The sequence below is a fragment of the Anastrepha ludens genome, chromosome 2 (genome assembly GCF_028408465.1).
Source record: "Anastrepha ludens isolate Willacy chromosome 2, idAnaLude1.1, whole genome shotgun sequence".
NCBI classification, from domain to species: Eukaryota; Metazoa; Arthropoda; class Insecta; order Diptera; family Tephritidae; genus Anastrepha; species Anastrepha ludens.
The window spans coordinates 69719729-69738626 of NC_071498.1; the positions used below are offsets into that span (position 1 = coordinate 69719729).

At 35.8% G+C, this 18898-nt stretch overlaps 1 protein-coding gene across 1 annotated transcript in view; it reads right to left on the bottom strand.

The window, feature by feature from the left end:
• Positions 1-5039: 5039 nt before the first annotated feature.
• The window catches only part of LOC128865702 (uncharacterized), a 28655-nt gene continuing 14796 nt past the window's right edge, over positions 5040-18898 (bottom strand). Inside the window, exons 7-11 of the mRNA XM_054106023.1 lie at positions 10683-10811; positions 7548-7631; positions 7320-7470; positions 5690-5829; positions 5040-5620 (exon numbers count right to left, since the gene is read on the bottom strand). Of these exons, the coding sequence (XP_053961998.1) occupies positions 5319-5620; positions 5690-5829; positions 7320-7470; positions 7548-7631; positions 10683-10811 (806 nt within the window). The 3' untranslated portion in view covers positions 5040-5318. The remainder of the gene's footprint in view (positions 5621-5689; positions 5830-7319; positions 7471-7547; positions 7632-10682; positions 10812-18898) is intronic.

Here is an 18898-nt window from a genome sequence, read left to right on the forward strand (position 1 = left end):
TTTTCCTTCATTGAACCTTTCAAATTTCATCTAAGCCTTTTAAATTAAGCTTTGATGTCAAATAATTGTCACAAAAGATTTAGGCCCAAAGTTCCCATCTTAATATAACGTCCGCGACCTTTGTGCAACAAATATCATCATCAAAATGCCATTTTTCAACGAGCAATGCTGAAAATAAAATTATAAAGTTCCACAAATCGGGGAACCTACAACTTTATGCCGTTGTCAAATTTTACTGAACAGAAATGTCAACACAGTTTGCCATTCTCAACTGTCAAACCATAGCTGTCGGTATCGATAATTTTCATGCAGCTAAAAAACATCCATTAATATTGGTAATAAGATTAAGTTACTTTAGTAATAATATCGTACCTTTTTTTGAGAGTTCATATCGATAAAAAAATTTGCGAGATTTAAGTGTAGCTGCGTAAATGTTAAGTCTGTTCGCCTTTTAAATCCTTGAAATTGAAATTTGATAAGGTCGAGCCAATGAGCACCAGGATATTTGGTGGCTCCTAAAACACTCAGGCTAAAAAGCCCATTGTATTTAAAGCTCTGGAAAGAGGGCAGATAGTCCAGGAGGGAAGGAGAAAGAGATTGGAACGAATAGAGACAGAGATAGAGATAGATAGTCCTGTGAGAATTTTTCAGATTCTGTGGCAAATCTGTAAATATCTTTGTGGTTTGCGTTCTCCAGGGCCTTCAGTGCAGCCTGACTGTCACTGAAAACTCCAATCTGTTTCCACTCCATCTCCTCTCGATTATCCATGCAGCTACTTTCAGGATGGCAAAAACTTCTGTTTGGAAAACAGTTCCCATTTCCCCATAGCATAGTGATACTTATTACTATCGTTTAAATACCATCCGGCTCCAGACCCTATCGGTAAAGGAAATATCCGTCAAACCTCCCTGCATGCATTCTGGATTGCTCCATTACTCAGGCAATGGAAATCTGACACCAAGTTTCCTACCAAATGAAACTGTGGGTATCAGGTCGTCCTTAGGTGCCAAAAAAAGTGGATACTGCTCCGATAGCATCTTAAAGATTTCTCTATGTCCCGAAGTTCTGTGTTCGAGCCAGAAACCATATTTATGGAGTCTACACATTGCTTTTATTGCTTCCTGTCGTATCTTAAGATCCAGGGGGAGCAAATCAAGCTTAGTATTTAGGGCATAACTAGAGGTTGTACTCATGGCACCCGTGATGCATAAACATACACTTCTGTGCAAGACAGGCTGTGAAGATCCTTTTCAAGGCCTCAATTAGCCTGTCTCCTCCTTTTTTAAGTATTGCTGGATATATTCCGTCAGGTCCAGGGGACTTAAAGTTCTCAAAGGAATACAAGGAAAACCTTTTCGATTTTTTCGTCACTGCCGACTAGCAATATACCAGGTGTACCTAGAGGTTCCACCATTAATTGCTTGATTGTGTATTCCTTTATTTGTCAAATTATTTTCAATTAATTTAGGAATTTTGAGACTTTTATGTTGTACTAGATTGGAATTATAGGTGCTGGATGATTGGGAGGGTTGCGAGCTGTTGCTCAAACTATTTCTTATAAAGTTAGAATAGCTTTAATTTTACTATTTTTGTTTCTAATTGGAGGTTACAATATTTTAGATTTTTTTTATTATCAAAGTTAGATTAGATGTGTAGTACACCTAAATCTCTTATCTCACGAGCGATACGTTCCCAAAAAGTTCGTGTAAAAAAAATCGTATAAAAAGAGAATTAGGTGTAACTATGTATATTGCCAGTTAGACTTATTTGATTTTGTATTTCTTTAGCAGAAACTAATCGCTCTCCGTTTGATTTTGCGGAATCAGAATTTGAGATAGTTTCTAGGTGGTGGATTTGCTTTAATTATAATGGCTAAATATGCGAGAAATTTATTTACAATATATTGTTTTGTGAAAATTTTTTTGGGTGTGATTTGCTTAATTTAATATTTTGTTTTAAATTGGTTTGTATTTCTTTTGTTTTTATTTGTGTTCGTGGTACTTTACCTCTATTTCGTTAAGATACATTGATCTGTTATTATTGTTAATAAAGGGGTTGAGTATTTCTACTTTTAATTTTTTTGTCAGATCCATTTCGTGAGACTCAAGTATAACAGTAGACTTTTTATCTCTAAAGCTGAGATTTTATTAATTTTCTGAAGGAAAGTAGTAGTGTCAAACAATAAATGTCTTCAATGTGTTGAATGAGGTAGCAACTGCCACCGTCTCTGTTATGTCTAGAGTCGAACCTTTTCTTGCTAGCTCATCTGCTATCTCATTACTCTATATTTCTATGACCAGGAACGCATTTCAGCGTAATTTGATAAACTGAAATACGAGGTGTGTTCAAAAAGTATCGCGAATTTTGTGTTTTTTCAAAAGTTATTTATTTATTATTAATATCTATTTTGTCCCCTTCAAAGTAATCCCCATGAGATATTTTGCACTTGTGCCAACGTTTTTTCCAATCTTCGAAGCACTTCAAAAATCATTTTTTTATCTTGTTCAGCTCCTCCTTCGATGCCGTCTTTATCTCGTCAATGGTAGCGTAGCGTCGTCCTTTTATGGGCCTTTTCAGTTTCGGGAACAAGAAAAAGTCACAGTGGGCTAGATTTGGGGAATACGGTCGCTGTGGCATCATTGGCGTGTTGTTTTTGGCCAAAAAGTCGCACACAAGCAACGATGTGTGAGCAGGGGCGTTATCGTGATGCAAGAGCCAATTTTTGTTCTTCCACAAATCCGAGCGTTTCTGGCGGATTGCTTCGCGGAAATTTCACATAACTTGCAGGTAATATTCCTTATTGACCGTTTTACCCTGTGGCAAGAACTCATGATGCACAACGCCCCTGCAATCGAAGAAAACGGTAAGCAAAACTTTCACATTCGACCGAACTTAGCGCGCTTTTTTCGGTCTTGGTTCGTGCGACAGCTTCCATTGAGATGATTGAGCTTAGGTTTCCACGTCATAACCATAAACCCACGATTCGTCACCAGTTATGACCCTCTGGAGCAAATTTGGGTCGTCGCTGACAGAGTCCAACACCTCATTAGCAATGTTCCTGCGATGCTGCTTTTGGTCGAAATAGAGCAGTTTTGGTACGAATTTTACGGCGACCCGTCTCATGACCAAATCATTGAAAAAAAATCGAATGGCACGAGCCAATCGATATGTCTAGCTCCTCAGAAACTTCTCTAACGTTGATTCGACGATTGGCCAATACCATTTTCCCCACTTCATCAATTTTTTCGCCTGCTGTTGAAGTGCTCGGACGTCCGGCACCCTTTTCGTCGTTCACATCTTCTCGGCCTTCTGAGAACATTTTGTACAACCGATAAACATTGCTTTGGTCCACAGTAGCTTCGCCGTAGGACACAGTGAGCATTCGGAATGCATCCGCGCACTTAATTTGGTTTTTTATACAAAATTTGATACAGGTTCTTTGATCCATCTTAGGTAAAAATCGAAGACAAGCCGAAACACGTGCAAGCAAAGCAGCTGTCAGCAATTAACTGAACATCCAAAATGGCCGAACTCGTCGGCATGTGTGAGAGACATGAGTACCAACATATCGCCACAAAAAAATGGAAATTCGAATATACGTAACCTGCGAAAATTCAAAATTCGCTATACTTTTTGAACACACCTTGTATTTAGCCATTTTCTTTAAATTACACCAAACTGATTTTTATTCAACTCAACAATTTTTTTTCGAAAAAGCTAATTTTTGTATCATATTTTAAAACTTTTCAACTTCTTTTCCCAGTGAAACCGCCCTATTACGATAGTCTAAAAAAATATTTTTAGTCCAAAGTAATTCTAAATTAACAACGACGGAGAGGCTGCAAGGTGGTTGCCTACGCTGATGTAGCTGCACTTACTGTTGAAGGGAAATTTTTAAATACTCTGATGGAACTGATGCAGGGCTATCTAAGTCTAGGTGAGAAATGGACTACAGATTTCGGTCTCTCGGTAAATCCTCTTAAGACGGAGCTTGTCTTATTTACTAGGAAATATAAAATACCTAGAACTCAACTCCTCTCAATAGCGGGAGCTCCATTAGTGCTCTCTGATAGGGTGAAGTTCCTAGGACACATCTTTGACTCATTTAGCTCAAATTTAGGTTACCGGACCATTGTAGTGTTTTCCAAGCGGAGGTTGGCGGGATTGGTTGCTTACCTCTGCAATTACTGCAAGGGAGGAAAACATCTATTCCGACAGCCAGGCGGCAATTAAGGCTTTAGACTCGTTATTTGTGGGTTCGGGGAATGCCTGACTTCGCTCTCGATTGCATTTAAATAATTCGGTATTAGGCCTAGCTGGGTTCTCGATCACATTGGCATAGCGGGAAACTGCTGGGCTGATGAGTTGGCCAGATAGGGGACCCTCGAGACGGTTTCACCGCAAAAGCAGAGGACTGGGGTTCCCAGGGATCTCAATTTTTTGTTGGTTTCAACATTACGCGCTTGGTGAGTTTAATCAGCAGATTGCGGCGGTTACATTATTAGTCACCGTTTGGTCATCATCCTCCTTCTTTCCCCATTTTTGGTTTCTGTTTTGTCATTTCCCTCTGTTTTTTCCTGTATGACATCACAATGGACGAATTCTATTCTTTGCCCAAGTGGGTCCTCATTTGGGCAGCCATTTATTCTATGCTTTCTTAACAATGACGATGGCTATACTTTCTATTTCCCTTTGTGAACTATTTCTAACTGGAAACTGTAGATTAATTTTCCTACAAAATTTCAACCACAAAAGTGATTCCCATATTTCTTTAGAAATATTTGAATATTTCCAGCGTAATTTGAGCTGAATACGTAGTAAACTATTGTTTTTCCTTCAAATCTTTTATTATTAAAAAAAATAGTATCTACGTGGATAAATTTTTTATGCAATAAAATCTGTTGTACAACAAAATTTTTCTAAATCAATTCAGTCTACATTTGGATTTGACTTCTTATTTATTTAAATTTTACCATAAAATGTACATATACAAGGAATTTAAATCGAAAAAAAAATTCCTTACTGAGTTAAGCTTGGGAATTGTGAAGTTAACCAATTTTGAAAATCAACATCCCAACAATTTATACTTATACATTTTTTAAAAACGTACACAGTACATCTTCCAAAAATCTAACGCCACATTGACATACTATGTATAATATATGTGTACATATATACATATCTATATATATCATAGGGTATACAAGTTTTTATTAAGAAATTTACACATACATCAGTTGAGATATTTAAAAGTGGTACTTTTCTTATAAACTGTATTAATTCAAACTAACTGCAATTCGCTCCTGAACGAAAAAAGTCATTCCAAAAAGTATTTTTCATAAGGATATTTGCTGAACACCTTATGTATGAGGGCGGAGAAGATCTGGGCAAAGGCATTCGCAAATGTGGCACGCACTTCTTCGTAAATATCCTTCCAGTTCTCGTTCAAGAAGTTATTCATTGTATCACCCAACACCTTGTCGCCATTAAAGAGGTTGCTAAAATTAAAAATCATTCTTGAAGGATCCACTCGCAAGCGCACATCTTTCACATTCATGTAGATGTTGTCCGATTTTTGCACTGGAGCGCCAGTAAACTGAATGTGAATTTTAACATTAACTAGAATAAAATTTTTTAAATGAAATAAGAGTTACATTATTTATATTAATCTTATGTATAAATACTTACCTATTGTAATATTGCTAGTGCCGGTGCCAGTAATCGGCAGCACTAGCACACGTCCTTTGATTGAGTAATCACCGATCAAACTGAGAACAGGTGCAGTAACGTAAAGGTCGTGTTTTGTCGTCAACTCTTTGCCAAAGCCCCTGCAAAATCAAATTGATGTACATATATAATATAATATAATATAATATAATATAATATAATATAATATAATATAATATAATATAATATAATATAATATAATATAATATAATATAATATATTGTAATATAATATATACAAGTACAGTAACAATAATAACTGTTCTAGTTAGACCTTTTTGTTATTTTTTATTGTTCATTCTTTAACGAAAACCATATAAATCAAGTTTTCAAACTTTAGAAAACATCAGCAAATTTTAATTAAAGTTTCAAACTCCTTAAACAGACAATTTAGAAAATTCTTTTGTATGTAGTAATAAGGCTCATAGAATTTTATTACTAAAAATGCAAGTCTTCAGCGGCTAAAGAATCGCACTGATTTAAAACAATTTTTTGGCTGACGGGTTTTTGCACTTTATTTCATAAAAAAAGTTAAATGCATTTTTTATAAATTGCATTTGCTATATGAAAAACCGCAAGCGACTTCACCAAAAAAAAAAAAATCTTATGAAACTAACTTTGAAAAACACTGCCGTAGTCTGAAAGTGTATAAGTTTCTCTCAATTAGAGCTACTGGATTCTGAACCACTCAATGAAAAAATTATACGAATTTCAGAGGCCCAAACACTGGTTTGATATTGATGGTAGTACTCTTGTCGTTCTTAGTGAGTAATCGCAACAGCCATTGGGTGGCACGGATGTTTGCTGACATTCTGTACGACTTCCGTAAAATTCTGTTTTTTTTGTTTTATCGGGACAAACTAGCAAGTGCAGCACTCAGACAATATTAAGTCCATTGTACATCGCTCCCTTTTTAATTTTCTTTAAATCTACAAGATCTCCGAAGAAATCTGAGTAGATCTTGTGGTGCCAAGAGCCAAGGTAGTCGCTTTTCAACACATCAGCGCCAAAGACCTCAAGTCTGATTCGAGTGAAGGCCGGGCAGACGAATAGAAAGTGGTTCGACGTCTCATCTTCCTCTCCTGTCTGAGATGCCAACCTTTTCCGTGTGCTTGGCCCATAGAAACTGGCCAGTCAACAGTACAATCAGCTGCCTACAGTCCCTTTTGCTTAATGACAAGAGGATCTGCGACAGTCGGTCGGATATGACAGGTAACATCAGTTTTGTCCGTCTGCAGTTGAAGTAGCCCGTTTGCTAACCGTAGCTTTGATGGCTGCAAAAGACAGTGGCAGAATGGAGTCCAGACCAAAGAAGTTGGCCTCAGAGCCTAATCTAACTTAAGAGTCAGAGATCTTGTTACCCGCGATACGCACGTGTCCCGGGACTCATGTTAGCATCATGATATTATGTCTACCTACATAGTTCAGCCTGGATTAACAGGACTCAACTAGCCTTCAAGTGATTGGAGGGCTGTCTAAGGCCATGAGCGCAGCTTACACATCCAGATATGCCCCTCCATCTGTTTTCCACAATAAAGTTCATTGCTTCTTGAAGAACATACAAAAAAAAAACAAAATTCCGATCATCTTACTTTACGTTATTCATCTTAATTTCGCTGAATCCCGTTACGTCATTATTAGTGAAGGTCAAATCAATGTTAACTGGACTTTCAGCCCCTTGTGTCATCACAATTTTAGCTACTCTCAACGGTTCCGTTTTGACCAAATTCAGCGAAGCAAAGCCTAGAAGACAAGTCATAGTAAATTTTTGGAAACTGTTTTATATATATTGTACATAAGTCAAGTTTGGAAAATCTTACCTTGTGATTTTTCATGCATTAGGTATTCAATGGTATTCATTATACAAGTTTTATCACCAAATTTGCATGGCTTGGGATTATCAGCTAAAAGTAAAAAATGTATAGTTAGTAGTTGTTATAAGAAAAACGTGAAGAAGAGTTTTTTGGTATTTATGACCAACTTTATCTTAAACATTTGGAAAGGGAAGGAATGGCGAATGGAAGCAGCTTTTCGATTGTCGTGGGAACGTTGCCGGTAGATATTTCATAATTGAAATACTACGAAAGAAGGCGCTGCACTACCGGAAGATCCAACTCCTTTGCCGAATTGAGTTCCTAATAACCTCAATAATCTACACTTGATTAACCTACTGTACCTTTCATATTTGACTTCACTTTTTTTCTTTTTGTATTTTTTTATTATTATTATTTACATGAGAACTATGTATGTAATTATAAATAATTAGTCCACTAAAGATAAGCGTTGGTTGCTAGGGCCAATAGAAGGTAAATTTAGCAATACGGTTCCCGTCAAATGCAGGAATGGTGTGCATTTTCTTTGTAATTATAATATAACGGGTGATGTGAGATGCCGATCGAATTCAAAATATGACTTGAAGTAAGTTTAATGGCAAATTTAATGGGTTTGCTTAATATAGAGGGCGGCAACAACTGAGATTGTGTTGGTACATACGAAAAAAATCAGTCTATGAAAAACGAGTGAGTGGAAGAGCGTAACAATAGGTGTGAAATGAGCGGACACAATTTTACTGTCAAGTCCTCTATGAGGTAGCAGCCAAAGTTGCACTCGCAATTTTGCTTCGGATGGAAAATGTGTGTAGTATATCTGTCTCGTAGTCCGCTTGACCATACGCGGCCATACTAAATACTATCAAAAGAACCCCAAACCTCTTTTGGCACGGATAAACCATCTCTTTAATACCTGCATCCAGAAATCTATATACATAGGTATATGAGCTTGATATGGAACTATTTGGATGAGTTATGAAGTGCAGTTAGGCATTCCATGCTTCTTTTCCGGGAAATTTTTTATTCTAATGCTATCCACAAATAAGTTCGCCGGACTCTGCCTCCAAATGCTACGCTCTGCCAATTTCCCTACCGACGATATTTGAGTAACTGTTCTTACCCAAGCATTCTTACCTGAGCATTGAAAGTATTTAACGAGATCTTTTTTATAATGACATTCTTGAATATTCAAAAGAATGAGTTTGGCACCAAAGTAAACCAGTTTTTGTTTAATAATAAGAAAATTACAATGAGTTTTTACAAAGCCGATTAATTACATTCAAAATAAGAGTTTTTCGACTCACTACTTCGATTTTAACAGTCTAAAAGCAGTGTTTCACATTGTAGGCTGATGAGACCTTCGCTAAAACGGTGAATTTCTTTAGTTTGGTTTATAAATTTACCCAGAAACGCTTTCCTCTCATCAGAAAATAGTTTGTTGCCGACAAAACAAAAGTCTCGTGACCATGGATAGGTTGACAGTTAAAATGCGATTCTAAGTTAAATAATTTCAGTTGGATAACAGTCTCGATCGTCTAGCGTCAAGTGCCAACTTCTTTCTGCGCGATGCAATCACGGTATTGCGCAGATAGAATTGTATTTTAGTGGTTGCGATTGAAATCGCAAAGCTCAACATTGTTTTCACTTTTAGTTTCACCAAACGAGTTTTTTATTTTAACGATCAGGTTTCCAGATCACATTGAAAACATCGCGTTTCATAATTATTCGCCATATTAATTGATGGCGTGCTTCGAAATATAGAATTCTGCGCAATTTTCTGTTGTCAGCCAAATAGGTTGTGGAAGAAATCGTTGTCACATTTTCCTGTAGACCAAATATTCCATCAAAATATGATAAATCGATGCTTATGAAATTTTTTTGAATCTCAATGGCAATTGTGGTTAATACCTCATGAGTTCAAGCACAATTTTGAAGAATTCTGCTTTGATTTTGGATATTGCCTCACATAATTAAACGACTTATCCCACTCATGAACTCTGCCACAGAATCAGGATCACAAAACTTGAACTGTGTATATGAAAAGAGTCGGTTTACCACAACCCTAAGCCTGTTTGAAGCTCACTTTTGTACCGATGCACAGTGCGGCCGATTCCCAAAAAGCTGGCCAAAAGTCGAAAAAAAAAGTTTCTAGATAGAGTTTTTTTGTCTTTGGGTTGGCTACAGTAATGCCTTGAGTAGTGAAAACCGTTCATAGCAACGTCCTGTACCCTAAGTATCCTCTGTATTTTCAGTCGCAACGTGGCCTTCGTTTGAGCATCGTATTACTGTCGATGAATAGTGAAAGTTGTACACATTTGAAAGATTTTGTAATGGAGTAAATTGAACAAAACCAAATGGAATCATCTTCGGAAGGTTAGTAAAATACGAGAAATCTTTAGTACATATCAATACCTCGACACAAAATTTTTAGCTGCAGCAATACGTAGATACATTTTTTGCAATTTTTTTTATAAAATTTGAGTTTTCAAACTGTATAGTAATACAACGCCGCCATATGCTGCTTTGAAACCTATTAAATGTTACTCAAAAAAGTAATGGTTACTGAATAAAACAAGATTCAGCTGCTACCACTTGCTACCTTGCGACCCCGAAAACATATAAATTTACATGCATCTTGATTATGTTCTTGAATATACGCTATTTCACGTGAGGGGGTGGCCAATAGGGGTGGAAGGGGGTGGATTTTCAAAATTTTAAGATCAAATTCGAAATCAGCGACCCCGACAACCCCCGAGTAAGAAATTTTGAATCAATTACTTAATTTTTTGAGTTTTGGCCAGCTTTTCGGGAATCGGCCGCACTGTGCGATGACACGACACACTGCTATTTCAGTGGCGAAAACTTTCCTTTATCATTCATCTACTTACATATGGTAGATGTCTTGAATTTTTTTCTATAGAACAGTGAAGGATCTATCTTACCGACACTTGTGATAGATGTCCTCACTAGACATACAATCAATTTAAAAAAGAGTCTGCTTGTTTAAGAAAACGCTTGTAACTCATGCTAAAAAAATTTACTCGTTTTTCTATATTTTCCTACGCACGCTTTTCATACTCAAAGCATGAAAATTGTTAACAGTTTTTTTCTTTTTTTAACACTTACGAAAACTAGCGATCACTTGAAGTACTAAAAATGGCATTAGCGCCAAAAATATTTTATATAACTTAAACATTTTCATAAAAATATCAAATCCGAATACTACGGTTGTATGACACAGTAACACCCGTCCCACTTAGCAATGTAACTGAATTGTAAAAAATGTCGCCAGGTTTTATATAGTAGGATGTTTAGATTGTTAATAATATCAATGAAACAAGCACCCATAAATTTTTGAAACAATATGTGAGTAAATATGTGCGCTAGTAAAAACATTTAAAAAACCGTCGATTAAGTAGTTAACTAAATTAAAGCGCCCAGACCGCTTCTGTTAATTGTTGTTTTATCAATGTTTTATTTATATATTCAGAATTAATTCTTTAAAGAGCTTATTATGAGTAATGCCAAGATTTACAACACTTATGTTTTTGTAATATTTAGCTTATAGACTCTAGATTGTAGAATGCGAATATGTAGGTACGGTATGCTACTTCCTCGTGTTGCTGTAGTTGTAGCAGGAAGGGGTATGTCGTACTTCTGGTAGTCCCTGCATATGTGCTTAATTCCGTACAATAAAAAATACAAAGTACAACTAAATACTAACTGTATTATAATAATACAGTTGAACCTGTTTTATTATAACTCAGAAATGCAAGGTAAGCGTACATGCATTTACTCAATGGGATTTTTCATTGTGCGACGCTCAGTAAACGAAAAAAATTTCGCTTAAGCAAACATCTAACACAAAATGTTTTTTTACTTTAGCAGTGCTCAGGTAAGTGTGTGGAAACCTGTTATGGATTAATTAGTTAATTAATAATGTAAAATTCAGAATTTTAATTATGTTTACATAGTATTTTTGTTTCTTAGAAAAAGTGAAAATAATTAAAAAAAGTTTAAAAATTTACCATAAAATACTAGGGAAGAATAACAAATCGCAGTCACAGATAACCAAGAAATGATGTATGTAGGCGCGAAGGCAGTTCCCTAGAATAGATCACGGAAAGAATATGAATGTGGGAAATCATGTGCAGTTAGAAAACAGTAATTATGCACTATTAGGTATAACTCTTAGGACCCTGAAATCATCAGAACAAGAAAGAAAGATTTTTGGCCCAATACGAATGGATGACGGTACCTACAGTGAGTCAAAAAAGTTTAAGTACACTTAAGTTTTGTTCAAAAATTTACTAAAATAATTTTTATTTTTAAATATAAACATAAACTTTTGGCATGTAGTGTAAAAACAGAATATTGTTAACTAAGTTTCACTCCTTTCACCTCTCTCACTGTTGTGAGTTGAAGAATAATTGTCGTAAAGGAGAGAGAGAGAGCTAAAACAGCCAAAAAAAGTTTACGTACGTTGTTATTTTTTCGTTGTTTCTTTTTCCAAAACTTACGGTTTTTCTCCGTTGTTTCTTATTATCGCTCAAATGATCATAGTTGATAGTATTTTGATGCAAATGGTATGTATAACTATTAATAGTTTTGTGTTTATGGTGACAGTTAACGTATATGATGGGTCGCGGGTGTGAAATATCAATCGATTTGCGTAAAGTGACTATAAAATTATATTTAGAAAAAAAATCTTTGCGTGAAATCGGCAAAATTATCGGTAAATCACATTCCAGCGTGCAAGGAATAATTAATTCTTATATAAACTCTGGAAATATTCGGCCAAAGCCGCGATCCGGCCGGCCAAAAAAACTCTCACAGAGAGACGAGCGCCGAATCTTAGATTCAATAAGGTCTAATCCCAGAAAATCTGCTGTGGAAATACAGGAAGAGGTGCAGCAAAGCGTTGGAATAAGCGTCCACCCACAAACTGTTCGAAATGTACTCCATAAGGCCGGGTACAATGGTCGAACACCGCGTAAAAAGCCTTTTATATCTAAAGTAAATAAAAAAAAGAGGATTACCTTCGCTAAAGACTATTTGAACAAGCCCGAATCATTGTGGAGCAACGTAATTTTTAGTGATGAGTCTAAATATAATTTGTTTGGTCCAGATGGAGCCGTAAAAGTTTGCAGAAAACCAAATGAGCAGATGAAAGTGAAAAATTTGGTACCCACAGTGAAACACGGTGGCGGTAACATTATGGTTTGGGGCTGTATGGCAGAAGTTGGTGTTGGAAAGCTTGTGCTTGTTGGCAATGTAATGGATAAGCACCTCTACCTAAAAATCCTGAGAGAAAATCTTGAGACGAGTGCGACACAATTGGGGTTTGAAAAAAATGGGTTCTTGTTTCAACAAGACAATGACCCGAAACACACGTCATATTTGGTCAGAGAGTGGCTTCTATATAACTGCAAGCAACTACATACACCACCGCAGTCCCCGGACCTAAATCTATCGAGCACATCTGGGATCTGCTCGAAAAACGAATACGTAAACACACAATTACTTCGAAGGAATCCCTAAAGAAGGCTTTATCGACTGAGTGGATGAAAATAACCCAAAATGATACCGGAAACTTAGTGAAGAGCATGCGGCGGCGCTTACAAGCAGTTATTGGTGCCGGGGGAGGGCCAACGAAATACTAATAACACTTAACCTATAAGAATTTTCAAATGTTTTTAATATTTTCGGTTAAGTGTACGAAAACTTATTTGACGTGCGCTCAGGACTTTTTTCATTTTTGTATAGCTATTTCTATATTTTAAGTTCGTAACCCATGAAAAGGCTTATTTTGTGTTCTTTAACCTTTAAATATATCTATTTCGAAGAATAAATTTTATTTTTAGATTGTATGATGGAGTTTTTATTGATAATTTTCTAAAATTTCAGGTGTACTTAAACTTTTTTGGCTCACTGTATACAATCCGGTGTAACTCGGAACTAAACGATCTTTCTAAAAACGATACAGCTGTGCGATTTGTTAAAGTGTAGCACAGCAAATGGTTAGGGCACGTTACCCGTATGCTTGCTGCCGGTACTGTTAAGAAAGTCCTAACAGGGAAGCTAAGGGTTGGGAAGGCTACATGATCTCAAATATTTATCGATAAGTGCGAATGATGCGTCCCTCAATATTGGAGAGAACAGCATTGACAGTGAGCGGCGTCCAATATATTATATTATTTTATTATTATTATTAATTGTTCGACTTTTACATTTCATTACATTTCATTTTTAATCATTAACATTAGAACGTACGACAGTGACACTAGGTCGTTTGTCGGAAGAAAAAAAAAAAAAAAAAAAAAAAAAAAAAAAAATCTTACATTTTACATATGTTACTATGGTACTATATATTGAATTCGCTTAAAATTAATTTTCTATATTCTATAGCACCAGTGATGAACTTAAATAAATTATTATATCCAGAAGGGCCAACACCATTTAAAATGTCTATGATTTCATCTCGGTTTAAACTAAATTTTCCAAAAAATCTTTGACGAATTCTTTTAAGTATCGGGCATTTTCCTAAAAAATGTGTGATGTCTTCTAATTCATTTAAGTTACATAAAGTGCAATTTAAATCCCTTTGGCTTCCCAAGTATATTAAATCACATCTGGCTTTCATAATCCACATAATTTTATAGATTCTAGTATTATCGTTTAAATAGCTTCTGGCGTTGTTATGGTCTAATTCCTTATATAATCGGGTGCTTTGGTGTGCTCTTTCCCATAAAGTTCGAATATTCGAATCATGAAGATTTTCTATTATTGAAATTATATTTCTATTCCACTCTCTTTTATTTGAAGTGCCCCAGTTACATGTTATATTTAACTTTTGTGCTAGATTACTAATTTCTTCAACCCAAAATATCTGTTTTTCTAAAATCTTTTTTGATAGTATATGAGGCAATCTATTATCATCATATTCAAATAACGTTTTGAATATATATTTTAAGTGAAGCTGCAGTGTATACAAATGAAAACTTGGAACATTTGTCCCCAAGAGAATGCAATAAGATGGCGTATTACTCGGGAGATGAAGTACCCTTTTTAAAAAATAAAGTTGAATTTTGTCTACTTCTTCAAACAACGAGTTTCCCCATACCTGAGCAGCATAACTCTGGATTGCTCTAGTCACCGCTAAAAACAGTTTCCATTTTGCCGACAACTTAATTTTATTTTTACTAAGAAATGTGCACCAAGTTGCATTTATGCTATTTTTCGCTAGAAGATTTCTATTTTCTATATGTTGCTTGAAACTGAGTTTTGATGTTAGCTTTACACCCAAGTAATTATATTCTTTCGTTATTGGTATAACTTCGCCGTAAAAAAACTACTTTTCTTTTTCTGCTATTCTACCGCCTCTCCGAAAGATCATTATAGCTGACTTAGATAAGTTTACTTGCATGTTCCACTTTTCGCAGTATTTTTCTAAGTTGCTTATCATTTTTTGAAGAGCACTAACCTCATCTGCTAATATGACGATATCGTCAGCATATAATAGCAAACGGATATTTAACTCATCTATAAAGAGTCCCCCCTACAAGCAGTCGTGCAGGTCATTCAAGTAAAGAGCAAAGAGCAAAGGTGAAAGCAGGCACCCTTGCTTTACTCCTGACGATATTTTGAATTTTTCACTCATTTCATCTCCTACTTTTACTATCGAACATGTATTTCTGTAATAACTTTCAATAAAGTTTGCCATTTTGGTGGAGATTCCTATTTCATGAAGCTTGTATAGCAATAGTTGTCTAGGGACAGTATCAAAAGCGGCTTTAAAGTCCACAAAAAACGCGTACACTTTTTTCTTCTCCCTGAACTTAATATGGACTATTGCTGCTAGGTTATATATGTTATCTACAGTTGAATGTCGCTTTCTGAAACCTGCTTGAAAATCTGTTATAATATTTTTATTTTCTACCCAGCTTGTGAGTCGCTCATTTAAAATGCCCATCATTATCTTTGCAATACAATTCATGAATGAGATACCTCTATAATTGGAGGGAGATTTCCTATCGCCTTTTTTAAAGAGCGGATATATCAGACTTGTTTCGAAACATTCAGATACTTGGCCCATATTATATAGCCTATTAAAAACGTTTGCCAACTCAACAAGAAACCGGTCATCGGCATTTTTAAAAAACTCATATGGAACCTTGTCTGAGCCCGGAGCTTTTCCACATTTCGTTTTATGTAACATCAATCTGATTTCATCTATTGAGATTGGTCTGTCTAGACAATCATCCCTTACTAAATTTGCCACATATTGTATACATGGTGCACAGCGAGTTGGATTTAATATATTCCAATATATTAGAAGCTAATTCACGGCAGATGGGTTTGCACCCCCCAGTGATGTTTTCACAAGGCTTGATAAAGAAATAAACTTATTTGCTAATCTACAACCAGTGTAGCTGTCCGAATAAATCACCTTGCATACTAAGCTTCGGATCTTAAATTCAAATGTTATGCGCTATGCTTGTGAGAAACCTGGTGTCTATCAGCAGAAAACGTTCAAAAACTACAAGTGTTTGTAAATCGCAGCCTCATGTATAGTACATCCTGCGCATTTGGTGGCTAGGTAATTGGGTATCGAACGCCGACTTACATCGACGATGCCAAAAAAAAAAACACTCGCGCAAGAAATCAGAAAGCGTGGAGGTGGCTCGGCACTAGACTGGAATCCCCAGGGCCGGACCCGAGGTAGACTTAGGGGCTCATGGGGCCGTTGCATCGAAAGTGAAATAAAAGCTGTGACATGGCAGAGAATAAAAGCAAAAGCGGTGAACAGAACGGAGTGGAAAAGTTTTGCTTTGACCCTAGGCTCTGCAGCGGAGCTCGAGTAACTGTGATAATGAAGTTGTGTAATACCAAAAGTGTTCTGATGAATACACAAAGTGTGAGGAATTAGCGAATTTCTATTCTCTCCTTTTAATAAAATGTCAGAAAATTATAAAAAAAGTTGTCAGAGGCTGCCCAAGAAAAATTAATTGGGTTCATATTTTAATATACGAAACTGTATATCCAGTGTGTTATAAATATAACTATAGCACAGTTTGAAACTTGGATTTACATGGTTTTTGTCGGAAAAAGAACTATATTTTTATAATAAAATGAATAAAATTAGATAAAAAACATATACATTTCAATTGTCAGAAGTTCCTGTACTATAATTATGACAAGCACTGTATGTGTTTCGAATTCATGAAGGGTTATTTAACTAATTATAAAAGTAGTCCTGTACATCTGACTAATGGTTATAATTGAAATGAATAATAAATATTTACTTTTTTTAGAATTTTTGAATGATATTTTGTGTTTTTGCCTTTAAGAATCATTTATCAAAAATTTAAAATAATTACGATTGTAAGTTGCATATAACTGTTGGTATTTGATTATTTGAAGGATCATCCTTCTTAATTGAAAGAAAAGGCGAACCACTATGTGCCATATGTTCACTTTATCTGGGTAGGTTATAAAAAAACTAGTGCTTTTATTTTTACTAAAATATTTATACATCTCTCGGAAAGTGGTTTTGATGGCCTACAGCTGCGACCATCAAATAATTTAGTTTTTGGTCGAAAAGTAAAATCTTCATTAAGCAGGTTTGACTGTACCTACATTTCAAGCAATTTAATTAAAACTGTTGAATATGTACAGTTAATTGAAAGCAATTATTTTGATAATACAGTTAATTTTACATATTGTTGCAGCAGTACCTTAAGGTGAGTGATCTATTGCCAGAAGCCGTTGCCAGTGCCAGCTCGAGCATTGTTCAAAAAATGTCATTGAAGAGGTTGTCAAAGGTTGAAAATTTTCAGCGGTTTGTTTGTAAAACTGTCACAGTTCGCTGTAGTCTCTTTCAACGGAGATTGAATAGAAAATTTACAGTCTAGTGACTTACCTTCAATTTCGCACGGGAACCGCATACAAATAACTAAAATTTATTACAAAAATGGTAGATCTGGGAAACTTACATTTTATAAAATTGAGGTTATTTTCGGTTGATGAAATTGTTCAACAGAATCCGGCATAAAAAAGTTAATCGAAAAACTATAGACATTAGTTCACGTTTGCCCGGGCTTACAAGTAGCTCAACTCATGATGTAGAAAATACGAGTACATAAGTTTTCGCCTTTCAAAAATAGCCACTTTATTTTTGTCAAATTTGAATTTGACAATTGAGTGACGTCAGGAGCGAACCTTCGTGTGCCAATGCATGTGTACGCGATTTATTTTAACATGAAACTTGGTACGCTTTTAATCTTTGTTTAGGCTAAGGAAATCAGAAAAAACTACACCTGCCTTCTATACTCGCTAACGGTATTTTTGGAAATAAAAGAACGATATTTACTAAAAAATTGATATTCAGCATGAATTTTAAGCAGGACATTTAACGTGTAATTAATTTTTGAGAAATGAGCGTAGTCAAGTTTACTTACATATGAATGAGTAATGAATGGGTTGGTGCGTGATTACCATTAGGGATGCTTAGATTCGTACCTCCGAGCATGAAACATCAAAATGAATGAAAAAGTAAAAAGCAGGCAATGGCAAATCTCCGAGTGTATTTTTGCCATGGAGAAGCTCCTCGTAAAAAAGTCGGCGTCGGAGTCGGCTTAAAACTGTAGGTCCCTCCATTTGTGGAACAACCAATTTCTCAGGTTTGTATTTAGAGAAATACGAGGTGTATTAGAAATAAGGTGAATTTTCAAATTTTGCGGGTTATATACATTCGACTTTCTGAGTCAAAAACATGTTTACAAGTGGTACAAGCTTTTCACAGAAGGTTGAGAAAATGTGAATGACGACGCTTAGTTTGGACGCCAGCACATCAACAACCGATGAAAATGTTGAGGAAGTTAGAGAAGTTGCTAAGGATGTCAACCGATATGGCAGCGAAGTTCGTTCTAAAATTGCTGAATTTTGACCAAAAACAATGCAACAGGTGACGAATCATGGGTATACTCATATGGTTATGACATCGAGACCAAAGCCCAATCGTCCCAATGGAAGAGTACAGGAGAGCCAAGTTCGATCAAATGTCAAGGATTTGCTCACTGTGTTCTTCGATTACCATGGCGTAGTGCATCAGGAGTTCTTACCACAAGGTCGTACGGTAAATTAGAAGGATTACTTTACTTACTAATGCGCCGTTTGCGTGAATCAGTCCGAAAAAACGCTCGGAATTGTCGGAAAAAATGCTTGGCTTTGCATCATGATAATGCACCTGCTCCCTCATAATTGCTAGTGAGAGATAATTTGGCCAAAAACAACAGCTATTATGCCTCAGCCACCGTATTCATCATATTTGGCCCCCCTGC